Source organism: Pristiophorus japonicus, chromosome 18 (genome assembly GCF_044704955.1).
Source record: "Pristiophorus japonicus isolate sPriJap1 chromosome 18, sPriJap1.hap1, whole genome shotgun sequence".
Classification (NCBI taxonomy): domain Eukaryota; kingdom Metazoa; phylum Chordata; class Chondrichthyes; family Pristiophoridae; genus Pristiophorus; species Pristiophorus japonicus.
Genome location: NC_091994.1, coordinates 1,989,914 through 2,002,994, shown reverse-complemented (window position 1 = coordinate 2,002,994; position 13,081 = coordinate 1,989,914). Strand labels below are relative to the sequence as shown.

The 13,081-nt window shown below is 46.5% G+C and overlaps 1 protein-coding gene across 2 annotated transcripts in view; it reads left to right on the top strand.

Annotated features, from left to right (window-relative positions):
- The window catches only part of mau2 (MAU2 sister chromatid cohesion factor), a 60,481-nt gene that overhangs the window by 9,929 nt on the left and 37,471 nt on the right, over positions 1-13,081 (top strand). For both annotated transcript variants that reach the window (XM_070860755.1, XM_070860756.1), the window contains exons 2-6: positions 1,431-1,448; positions 3,587-3,652; positions 8,122-8,217; positions 10,138-10,232; positions 11,691-11,718. In XM_070860755.1, coding sequence (XP_070716856.1) covers positions 1,431-1,448; positions 3,587-3,652; positions 8,122-8,217; positions 10,138-10,232; positions 11,691-11,718 — 303 coding nt within the window. The remainder of the gene's footprint in view (positions 1-1,430; positions 1,449-3,586; positions 3,653-8,121; positions 8,218-10,137; positions 10,233-11,690; positions 11,719-13,081) is intronic.

The window sequence follows — 13,081 nt, the reverse complement described above, 5'->3', positions numbered from 1 at the left end:
TTATTGACCCACTCCCCACAGGGAATAGTATTTCTCCATCTACTCTATCAAACCCTTCATCGTCTTAAAAACCTCTATTGGGTCACCTCTTAACCATCTCTGTTCCAACGAGAACGGTCCTACGTTTTCCAACCTCTGCTCGTAACTGAAGTCCCTCATCCCTGGTAACATTCTGGTAAACCTCCTCCAAGGCCTTTGCACCTTTCCTGAAGTGTGGTGCCCAGAATCTCTAGCATATGAATCAAGTTGAAACCGTGCTCATGATCAGTGTTTTCCCCCTAAGGTGCGTAGCCACGCGTCGATCACGAGGTCCCATGCAGGCCATTCACAAGCCACTGTCACTGGAAGAGTTACCGTGCATATGTGACGCGCAGCAAATTTAAAGGCCCTGCTCAGGGAACGAAAATTAGAGGGAACATCAGTGATGGCTGTCCCGGCATGTGTTGTTCTTCAAAAACCTAGGTGAAGTTTTAAGTGCAGGGCAACCACCAAGTTTATGTAGAAAACCCCCAAGACTGAAAAGAGTCTGAAGTGTAAGTGGCAGAACTCAAAAACTCAGGTTGAAAAGATGAGATCCATCAGGAAGTAATGATTAGGCAGCAGCAAACCAATTTGGGTTTCAAATGAATGAAGATGTTGGTGAGGATGATACCTGGACACCAAGGGTTAAATTACGAGGAGAGATTACACATACTAGGGTTGTATTTCCCGGAATTTAGAAGGTTAAGGTTAATTTAGAAACTGATTAAACTGTAGTTATTCCTTTTAACGTTTAAAGATGTATTGGTCAAATGGTGGTGTGCTGGAGCTGACATATCGGAGTACCCGTATCAGCACCCTGGACTCCAGGGGTTCAGTTACAAATTAGGGTTGTATTCCCTGGAATTTGGAAGGTTGCAGGGTGATTTGATCAAAGTTTTTAAGATATTGAGGGGAACTGATGGGGTAGATCGAGAGAAACTATTTCTGCTGGTTGGGGATTCTAGGACTAGGGGGCATAGTCTTAAAAATTAGAGCCAGACCTTTCAGGAGTGAAATTAGGAAACACTTCTACACACGCAGGGTGGTAGAGGTTTGGAATGTTCTCCCACAAACAACAACTGAGGTCAATTGTTGATTTTAAGTTGGAGATTGATAGATTATTGTTAATCAAAGGTATTAAGGGATATGGGCCAAAGACGGGTTTATGGAGTTAGGCCGCAGGTCAGCCATCATCTCATTGAATGGCGGAACTGGCTCGAGGGGCCAAATGACCACCTCTAGTTCCTATGATCCTAAAGCAAAGTTTCAGTCATGGGTATAAAGTGCTGTTGCTGAATAGAATCAGTTGTGGAGTGGGTTTGATGTTAAGCTCTGTCTTTTGTTGGAAAATGAATTTAACTGAACTCAGCAAAACCAATGTGACTAATTGTTTTTTCCCTCTCTTCCAGTGGTTAATATCCCAACAAGTATCCTTTCTTTCTCTCCGGAAAATGTGCATGTGAGCAGCTACTAGCCAATTGCAGTGGCTTGTGTGAAGAGGAACATTCTTTCATTGTGTTGCTGCTGTTATTTCTTGCTAATCAACTGCAGGTTATTTTCTGCTAATCTTGAAGTGATTATACCTAGGGCAAGTCGTTTTGCGTCACGTCCATTTGCTGCTCCGGATCTGCAAAAGAAGTTCTGGAGGCAATGAGACCACTTAAGTAGATTTACTCTAACTGTGTGGACTGGAAATGACACTGTAAACGGCTAAATAAAGCGCCTGAGCCAATGTCCACAGAGCAGCCCAAAAAATGACCATGAACAAATCTTACATTATTTACTCTAGTATTCATTTCTTTTAAAAGTAAATACTAATACCTGTACTTGCTAACACTCATAATTGTTTTAATTTCTTACTTTCAGTTTGTAAGCTAGTTTCTGTTTTTTTTTGTATCCTCTTCTAAATATCATCATGCTTCACCGCCCCCACCCCGCCCATCCCCCCGCCCATCCCCCCGCCCATCCCCCCGCCCCCCCCCCGCCCATCCCCCCGCCCATCCCCCCGCCCATCCCCCCGCCCCCCCCCCGCCCATCCCCCCGCCCCAGAGAGTAAGTACGTTACTTGCACTCAGGTCTGTACTAGTGCTGCTTCATAGTCTACGTGCTTGGGAGCAACTTCCGATCTCTTGCTCTGTGTCTAACCGTAGCCAGATCATCCACAGAAATGTCTTTTCTTCCTGTTTCTGCACCATTGCCTCTGGAGTCCTCCCCCAAGGATTTATCTTTGGCCGCTTCCTCTACCTCATCCGTACGCTGCCCCTTAGTGATATCATCGCCGGCATGGAGTCCACTTCCTTGCACGTGTACACCAACAAAACTCGTCTCTACCTCTCCGCCACCTTTCTTGACTGCTGCACTGCCTGTGTTGTCCGTCGGCACTGCTTGTCCGGCATTCAGTGTTCGATGAGCCGATATTTCCTCCAGCTAAAACAGACGTTGTCTTCGCCCATCCCTGATCACTGATTCAGACTGAAACAGCCGGTTTGCAAACTCTGCGTCCTACTCGACTCTGAGTTTTTGAGCCCACATTCTCGCCGGCATAAAGAGCGCTTGCATTTACCTCTCTAACATCACTCATCTCTGTCTGCTGTTGAAATTTTCATCCATACCTCTGTTGCCTCCGGGATCAACTATTTTAATCCTCTCCTGTCCCGCCTCCCATCCTCCACCCTCCATAAACTTCAGCTCATCCAAAACTCTACTCTCTGTATCCTAACCTGCACCAGATCCTTCTCGTCCATCATCCCATCCACGCCGAACTACGTTGGCTCACAGTTCCCCAACACCTTCAATTTCAATCGCTTGCCCATGTGTTTAAATTCCTTCATGGCTTCATCCCTCCCGTTCTCTGTAACCTTCCCGAACCCGACAACCACGCCCCACCCCAAGAAAAACTCAACCAATGGGAACTGTGGGCCTGAACCCCCATCCTGTGGGCCTGAACCCCCATCCTGTGGGCCTGAACCCCCATCCTGTGGGAACTGTGGGCCTGAACCCCCATCCTGTGGGAACTGTGGGCCTGAACCCCCATCCTGTGGGAACTGTGGGCCTGAACCCCTATCCTGTGGGAACTGTGGGTCTGAACCCCCATCCTGTGGGTCTGAATGCACAACTCCTGCTCGGGTGTAATGCAGCCTTTTTTTGTCTTGCTTCTGAAATCTGTTTGTTTTAAGCAGCAATCACTGGAGGAATAACAACAATAATAATTTATATATTTATACATTATAAGTGAGGGAAGAGAATGAAGAATTGAGCCTGGCAAGTGCAAGTGAAGTGAATTCCTTCTCCGCAGTAGTTGTTAACCTAGGCTGCTTTTGACATTTCTTATGCAGTTGCTCCCAACAGTTACTTCTGCCTAATTCAAATGCCTCTTGTGCCCTTGCTTGGAAATTGTTCAGCAGGCAGGTTAAAGGGATGCATCCTGGAGAACCTTGTACTGTTAACTGCATTCGTTATTTGCCCTCTGAGCTAAAGATGCTACCTTTTTGGGATAGAGAGGGATTGGAACAACTATATATTCCAACTGATTGCAAGTGGTGTCTCCTTAACCTGAGTGCATTAGATTCCGCAGTTTGAAGATATCAAATTTGAAGCAGCCAGCCTTCTGTCAGAGTTGTATTGCCAGCAGGTAAGAGAAAGTGAAGCTTTTTGCTTTTATAAAAGTTTATTGAATCAGCTTGTTTCTAACTTTCTGTAATCTGGTACACAGTGATAATGGACATTTCTCAGCACCTTATACACAAGGTGATTGATTGGAACTGAAAGTTTGGTCAAAGACGCAGCCTGGATCAAATAAAAATATGATCGCGCTGACAGGGCAGGGTCCAGTGAGTGGAGTTAGAAAATGGGTTTGTACTCTGTTCTCTTACCAGTGATAATGGGGGTCATTATTGTACATGTATTTTTAAATATATTTATTTTGAACTTCAATAGTAAAGTTTTGCTACAATTGTACAGGCCGTTGGTGAGACCACACCTGGAGTACTGTGCGCAGTTTTGGTCTCCTTATCTGAGGAAGTATATACTTGCCATAGAGGTGGTGCAACGGAGGTTCACTAGACTGATTCCTTCGATGAGATTGTGTAGAATGGGCCGATACTCTCTGGAGTTTAGAAGCATGAGAGCTGATCTCACTGAAACATAAAGATTCTGAGGAGAATTGACCGGGTAGATGCCAAGAGGTTGTTTTCCCCGGGTTGGAGAGTTTAGAACCAGGGAGCACAGTTTCAGGATAAGGGGTCGGCCCTTTAAGACTGAGGTGAGGAGGAATTTCTTCTCTGAGGGTTGTGAATCTTTGAAATTCTCTGCCCCAGAGGGCTGTGGATGCTGGGTCTCTGAATATATTCAAGACTGAGATCAATAGATTTTTGGAGTCCAGGAGAATTAAGGGATATGGGGATCGAACGGGAAAGTGAAGTTGAGGTCGATGATCATCCATGATCTTATTGAATGGTGGAGCGGGCTCGAGGGGCCGTAGGGCTGACTCCTGCCCCTAATACTTGTGTTTATGTTCAATGCATTCACTGTCATTAAAGCAACCAAATCTATTTTTAAACCCTTTAATGTTAGCCTTTTAATATTAAAAAAAAAAACAATTAGAATTCCAAACTGGATTTCCGGGCTCTATTGATTGTGAATGTGTGCCAGCAGAGAGTGGTCAGTATACTGCCCATGTCCAGTAAGGGCGATAGAGCTAACGCAGGTAATTACAGGCCACAAAAGCAAAATACTGCAGGTGCCGGAATCTCAAATAAAAATCGAAAACGCTGGAATTACTCAGCAGGTCAGGCAGTGTGGAGAGAGAAACAGAGTTAATGTTTCAGCTCGATAACCCTTCATAATTACAGGCCAGTTAGGTTAACATCTGTGGCAGGGAATGTGTTCGCCTCCTTAAGGATGACATCACGATGTTAGCAGATAACGAGCAATGGGTTGGAAGTAGCCGGCAGGATTTTCAACAGGGGCAGTGATGCTTGATAAAGCTCGTAGAATTCACTTGGTAGGTGGGAAATGCAGTGGATGTGGTGTACGTGGACTTTAGGAAAGCCTTTGGCAAGACAGCACATGGGAGCATACTGGAGAGGATTAAGGCGATATAGAATTTAGGGGGATGATAGCAAACTGGATTGTAATATTTGGTTCGAAGGGAGAAAGCTGAGTGAGGGCAGTTTTTCTCCGAGTGGTTGGAAGTGGGTAGTGGTGTCCAGGGTTCAGTTCTGGGAGCCATTTCTGTTCACTGTCTGTATCAGTGATTTGGTTTACAGGCCGAGAGGGAATGGTGTTGAAATTTGCAGGAGATATAGTTAATGCTTTAGGAGACTGTGTAAAGCCATGAAGGAATAGGGTTAAAACTGACAGCAGTGATCATACTCCGAATGGAAGTGGGCTTGGTGCTGTGCAAGAGCGGAGGGATTTGGGGGTACAAGTGCGCAGGGCATTAAAGGCAGCACCTCCGGTTGTCAATGGAATTCCAAGTTTTGTTGCAAGAGTGGGTATAGAATTTAAAAGCCAAGAGGTAGCTGATCCTATATAAAACCATAATAAGCCCCCTGTCAGAGTGCTATGTGTAATATTAGGCTCCTCGCTATAGGAAGGATGTTGTGGCTTTCGAGAAGGTACAGTCTCATGAGGACACTGCCTGGTATGGGGAAATGCAAATATGAAGAAAGACTTGGAAAAATTGTGTCATCCTTCATCAGAACGGCGCAGATTCTGGGGCGATGTGATAGAAGTGTTCAAAATGATGGAAGGAAGGGACAGAGTGGATAGCAGAGCAGACCAATGTTCCCGTTAAGCAGCATGGCCATGCAGTGATCTGCATGCAACGGCTCTATAATGGAAAAAAACCGCGCATTCGCAATAATTTGAATGGGCCGCCCAACCCCTTGGAGGCCATGCACCCAAACAAAAATTAACCGGGAAATATAGACATTGGAGCAGACTGTTTCCAGTAGTTGAGGGGCCACAGATACAAGATTAAATGCGAGAGATTTAGAACAGAGGGCTATGAGGTTATTGAATTCACTTCCAGGATCGATGGTTGGGGCAGAAACTGTTAACATTCAAGATTAGATTGGATTGGTGGATGAAGGGATATGGGACGGGCGGCTAAAGGTGATTTAGGGCTGTTTGTACACATGGAGGGTCAGCACAGACGCAGGCTGGATGGGCCCAATGGCCTGATTCCCTGTTGTGACTTTAGTGCACTTCTCACAGTAGGGGACTATTTAGATATCAAATTGAGGAACAGTAAAATACCAACTGATCAGGGTGCGCTGCACTCCCCCAGTGCTGTGATATTTAATTGGTAGCTTTTCCTCCTGACTTCAGACCCAGGTACTCGCTGTCAATTTAAAATCTTCTCTCATTGTATCTGCCCTGCTGGGCTGTCTCATATAAATCTCTCTTTCTTTCTCTTCCCCCCCCTCCTCCCCTCCCTCTCTCCCCTTTGCTGAGCTGCCTCTTATTATAAATATCCTCTCTATCTTTGCTGCTGGCAGAATGAAGCATTTTCCTACCAGCTGTTTCTGGGCTCGCTCCTCCAGTGCTTCCTAACTGGAGGTTAATGGGTTCAAATCCCAGGACAGTCATATTTTCTAAAATTTGGGCAGTTTTTTCCCGCAGTTCTTTGGGCCAACAGAGGTGCCTCACAGTTCCTTGCAAAGGGAGTAAATGAGGATGGTATGCCGGCCTGTAACCTGTTGCTCTAACACTGATATTTGAATGGAAACTCTTCCCACCTGTCTCCATCCAGTTCAGCCTCCTGTATTAAATTCACAAGACAACCAAGCAAGATAGATATCCGGAGGGCAGATTTAAAATAATCACGGGGAACCCAAGAGTGTAGCATTAACAACTTGTAATAATATAGCGCCTTTAACGCAGTAAAATGTCCCAAAGTACTTCACAGGAGCGTTATCCAACAACATTTGACACTAAGCCACATGAGGAGATATTAGGGCAGTGCTTAGTCAAAGAGGTAGGTTTTAAGGAGCATCTTAAAGGAGACAAGAGAGGCGGAGAAGTTTAAGGAGGGAATTCCAGAGCTTGGGTCTGAGGCAATGGTGGAGCGATTTAAAATCGGGGATGCTCAAGAGGCCAGAATTAGAGGAGCGCAGAGATCTTGGAGGGTTGTAGGGCTGGAGGAGATTAGAGATACGAGGGACAAGGCCGGGGAGGGAATTAAAGAAAGACTTGCATTTGTATAGCGTCTTTCACAACCACCGGATGGCTCAAAGCGCTTTACAGCCAATGAAGTACTTTTGGAGTGTAGCCACTGTTGTAATGTGGAAAACGTGGCAGCCAATTTGCGCACAGCAAGCTCCCACAAACAGCAATGTGATAATGACCAGATAATCTGTTTTTGTTATGTTGATTGAGGGATAAATATTGGCCCCAGGACACTGGGGAGAACTCCTCTGCTCTTCTTCGAAATAGTGCCGTAGGATTTTTTACGTGCACTTGAGAGAGCAGACGGGGCCTCGGTTTAATGTCTCGAGAAAGAATCTCGAAGGCTGCAGCCGGAAAGGGCAGTAGTTGCACAGGTTTGAGAACAACTGGGCGAGAACGAGTTAGAGTGTGAAGCGTTGCAGATCTTAATGCAGAGAGGGCAGTGGGCAGTTTATTTGGACTGTAGGAGAAACCGATCTGGTCATAGATGTATTGATAAAATGAAGAACAGATGTTACCAGTGCTCCCCGTGAGCTGCGCTTTGATCTGTGTTACCTGTTTTAATGCACGGTCCCTTTAAATTTCTGTGCATGTGCAGTATTTACAATATAAAAGCTGGCGATGACCCGCCCGGGACCTTCCGCATTACACTGCCGTGCAGCTTAGAGGGAACATTGATGGCTGTAACTGGCAGAGCTTGGAGACGAGAGTTAAGAGTACGATACCAACCTCTGAGACTGGAGAAAAGAGAATCGCAGTCCTGAGATTACTGCTTCACTGGGAAGTTCTGTTCCAGGCGCCGTGTGTTGTAATCATTACATTATTTCCCATCTGGTGGTGCACCTATGCTGATGGCCTCTGCCTTGTTGCAATGTTAGTTTGAAGTAACAATGTTAGTTTGAAGTAACAATGCTGTTTGCTTTTCAGAATCTGGTTGATTCAGCAAAACCACTTTTACGGAAAGCGATACAGATCTCTCAGCAGACGCCTTACTGGCACTGTCGACTGCTCTTTCAGCTTGCAGTATGTACCTTTTGTTTTCTTGAAGCTAATGGGGGTTTATTGGCACAGGGTGAATCAAACTATTAGCGTTAAGAGCATAAGAAATGTTGAATAAAGAGCTTGTCCAACTTGGGTTACCTCTGTGCAGCCTGCCGATACTCAGAGTGGGAGGTAACGGCTTTGCATCTGCACTTACCCCTGCCACTAATTTCATCAACTCTCTTTATATATTTTTTCCTCTCCATTTTCTCCTCCCCAAGGTGTCGACGCTCACAGGGTACTGTTCAGCTCACAACCTCTGTCCCATTGTATCCTTAATGCTAAGAGTGGCTACACTATGCAGCCCGTTTTTAAAACTTCATTCCTGGGATGTGGGCATCGCTGGCAAGGCCGGCATTTATTGCCCATCCCTAATTGCCCCTTGAGAAGGTGGTGGTGAGCCGCCTTCTTGAACCGCTGCAGTCCGTGTGGTGGAGGTGCTCCCACAGTGCTGTTAGGGAGGGAGTTCCAGGATTGTGACCCAGCGATGATGAAGGAACGGCCGATATATTTCCCAAGTCGGGATGGTGTGTGACTGGGAGGGGAACGTGGAGATGGTGGTGTTCCCATGCGCCTGCTGCCCTTGTCCTTCTCGTTGATAGAGGTTGTGGATTTGGGAGGTGCTGCCGAAGAATCTAAAAGCTAAGCTGTGGGTATTTCTTCACAATTAAGGAAAGGGATGAAATCAGCCGGCAAATTGCATGTGGTGGACTCGGTTACAGGTGCCCATTCTTTAGTAAGGCCTGGACAACGAGCGTTGGTTGGCTTCACACACTCCCTGCTCCCTTGCCTGAGGGAGCTGAGCCTAAAGAAAGAAAGACTTGCATTTCTGCAGTACCTTTCTCGATTTCGGGACATCCCAATGTGCTCTACTGCTAACGAAGTACTTTGTGAAGTGTACTCACTGTTGTAATGTAGCAGCCAGTTTGTGCACAGCAAGCTCCCACAAACAGCAATGTGATGATGACTACATAATCTGTTTGTGATGTTGGATGAGGGCCAGGACACAGGAGATAACTCCCCTGCTGCTCTTCAAAATAATGCCGTGGGATCTTTAAGGTCCATCTGAGAGAGCAGACAGGGTTTAACGTCTCATCCAAAGGACAGCACCTCTGACAGTGCAGCACTCCCTCAGTACTGCACTGGAGTACACTAACTAGTGACCTTGCAGCTATCTGCCGGAGAGCAACCAATTCAGGAGAGACTGGCCCTTATTAATTGCGCCTTCGGAGAAACTATAGTTATAGTTTCAGCCAGACCTTTCAGAGAGAAAGCAAGAGAGAGCGACTTGCAAAGGCCCGGAAGTAGGCCACAGTTTGCATTGAGGGAGACAATTCTCTAAATGCCTGCCTCTGCCTTGTATTGGAATTTGCCAGCAACACGTGTCTGAGGTTCTAGGGGTACCACATTTGACCTCAGTATTTCCAGAGTTGGCGCACTGTTTGTAGATATCGAGGCAAGATGAAGTGTGGCTGAGGTGCCCACACAGTCGAGTGGTCAGAGGAGAGTTGGCGCCAGTGTTCCCATTAAACTGCATGGCTGCACCGTGGTCTGGCGCTCCCGTGCAGGCTGCTCGCTGGCTTTTCAATGCGCGAACATTTGAATGGGACACGCAGCCACTTAAAGGGGCCACGCACCCCCAAAAAATTGCAGGGATCATTGGTTGGCACCCGTGCAGTCATTCCGGGGAGAAGGCGAGTGAAAAGAAGCTTGGTAGTTGTTGGGGGGTCAATCTGCCCAGTGTTTCACAGGCCAGTAACCAAGTTCACGACACTCACGGAATGGATAATGGCTGACAGTTGATCTCCATTACGCACACAACACTGGCGTGTATTAAAGTGGCTGTAATAAGAATTTGAAGAAAACCTTTAATTTTCTTTTTTTTGTTTCACTTTCTACCAGCAACTGCACACGTTAGAAAAAGATTTGGTTTCAGCATGCGACCTGCTAGGGGTTGGAGCCGAATACGCGAGGGTAGTGGGATCGGAATATACAAGGTAATGCCCAAATCTCTGGGATTGAGGCCATTGTTCCCTCTAAATGATCTTTGTTGCACGCAGCCTGTTTATTTCAGTGCGCGGTTCCTTTAAATTTCTGTGCATGCAAAAGAAAAGTTTGTGTTCTCCTTTTCCTGCATCATTCGTCACCTCCAGATAGCAAGCACCAAACTGCTAAATAACTGGTTGCTAAAGAGAGTAACGTCTTGTTCTGCTTTCCCTCTCTGAGGGGAACTGGTTGGCCTCTACCCTCACACAATAGCACAGTTGAAATTAAGAGCTCATCTATACAAAGCCCTGGTTAGCCCACACCTGGAGCACTGTGAGCAGTTCTGGGCCCACACCTTAGGGAGGGTGTATTGGTCTTGGAGGGAGTGCAGCATAGGTTTGCCAGAATGTTACGAGGAGAGATTACACAAACTAGGGTTGTATTCGCTGGAATTTAGAAAGTTTATGGGGTGATTTGATTGAAGTTTTCCAGATATTAAAGGAAACTGATAGGGTAGCTAGAGAGAAACTTCCACTGGTTGGGGAGTCTAGGACTGGGGGCACAGTCTAAAAACGAGAGCCAGACCTTTCAGGAGTGAAATTAGGACACACTTCGACACAAGCTGGGTTATAGACGTTTGTAACACTCTTCCGCAAACAGCAATTGATGCTAGATCGGAGATTGATAGATTTTTGTTAACCAAGTGGCACATGCAGGTATATGCAGTTAGGTCGCAGATCAGCCATTGAATGGTGGAACAGGCTCGAGGGGTTGAATGTCCTCCTGTTCTTATGTTTCTTACTTATGGTAAATCTGTGGTATGAAGCTATGTCTTACCTCGGTTCAGATATGCTATCCTCTTGTCTTTCACGTACTATCTGGATTCTGAGCCCTCGCCCCCCCCCCTCTATTTCTGATAGTCTATATATGTTTCTGGAGACCCTGTATCCTTTCCATCCACCTCCGCCCCATCTGCCACTGAACCCCCTTTTCATGTTTGTCACCTCTCGACTCGATTACTCCCGTGCTCCCCTGACCGGTCTCCCGTTCTCTGACCTCCGTAACCGTCAGCTCATCCAAATCTCTGCTGCCCATATCCTCCCTGTTTTTTAATGTTGTTTGAGGGATAAATATTAGCCCAGGACACCAGGGATGACTCTTCTACGAAATAGGCCCTTGAGATCTTTTACGTCCACCTGAGAGGGCATACAGGGTCTTGGTTTAACGTCTCACCTAAAAGACGGCACCTCCGACAATGCAGCATCCCTTCAGCACTGCACTGGGATTGTCAGCCTGGATTTTGTGTTTGTGTCTGGAGTGGGATTCTGGAGAGGCAAAAGCTAATTTAAGCTTCTGAATTTCTTGTGAATTGTTCCTTTTATTTACCAAGAGTGGTGCATAGTTTCATGTGTATATTACTAAATTAAATTTGCGAGTGTAATTGTAAACTTCTCTCTCTCATCTTGCAGAGCACTCTTCCTCTTAAGCAAAGGCATGGTAAGCTTTATTCATTTAGTTAAATTAGCATTCAAACTTTTGTACAGAATTTTCTCCAGTATCTAACCTTCTGCATCTTGTGTGCCCATCAATGTTTGAAATCTCCCAACTGTTGTAAGGAATGTTGTGGACTACCTCCGAGATTGTGTGTGTGTGTGTGTGTGTGTGTGTGTGTGTGTGTTGGTGCGCGTGTTGCTGTGTAGGTGGGTGTGTGTGCTCTCAATGTGCAGTATGAGGGAGGATTGCAGAAATGCCATTGGATGAATGTCCTCAGCAGTAAAACGAAGCACTGAAGCACAGTACTCCACTCTAGTAACCAGGAGGCTTATGAAAGGTGGAGAGAATTTGAGTGTCACCAGTGAGTATCTGTGCCATAGAAAACAGAGCCTACCTGCACTCTGTCACCAGTTTGTGGTTACTTAGCCAACCTCCATCCGTCTGGCACAGGATGTGCTGCAGTTGGTCCAAATGGGTTGGGCTGGTGAAAGTTAGTCGGGTTACAGCTCCTGATCACTATCCAGAAGTATGTGTGTGAATGACCAGGACAGGACCCAGCCCCAGCATGGCTCTGCTACTCTGCCCCTCCTTCCCCCAGTGTATACCCAGTGACGCTCCCTCTCCAGGCTCATGCGTGAATAATGGCCGCTTGGGTGAGGTACTGGGAGGCAACAAAGGGAGCATGAAATAGCAGCAGCAGCAGAGTTAATTCCCTTTGGGAGGAGAAAATTGGCAAAGGAGAGAAGTCCTTTTTTGAAATGTCAAATTTCTAGTGGACGGCAGTGAGGTGGCAGAATGTGTATGTGCTCTCCGGTCTGGAGTGGAGCAGGAAACCACAAGCATGCTGCCGCCAACTGAACTGAGCTGGCTCTCCAAGAACTTCTAACGGGGTCTTTTACAGCACCCCCGCCCCCGCCAAAAGTCGTATTTTTAAAACGCTCCAGGATATTGTGCACTGTTGTTTTTTGGAGTCAGGTCAGATGTTGGGACCGGCTACTATAATGCCAGTGGACAACAACAACTTGTATTTATATAGCGCCTTTAACGTAGTGAAACGTCCCAAGGTGTTTCACAGGAGTATTATGCAATAAAAATTTGACACCGAGCCGCATAAGTGGAGGTTAGCGCAGGGGCTTGGTCAAAGAGGTAGGTTTTAAGCAACGTCGTTGAAGGAGGGTTGGGAGGCGGAGAGGTTTAGGGAGTTCCAGAGCTTGGGGTTTAGGGAGTTCCAGAGCTTGGGGCCTAGGCAGCTGACGGCCTGGCCGTCGATGGTTGAGCGATTACAATCAGGGACGTTCAAGAGGCCAGGATTAGAGGAACGCAGACAGTGATACCCTGGATCGGTCAATGCCCGACAACGGTTAAG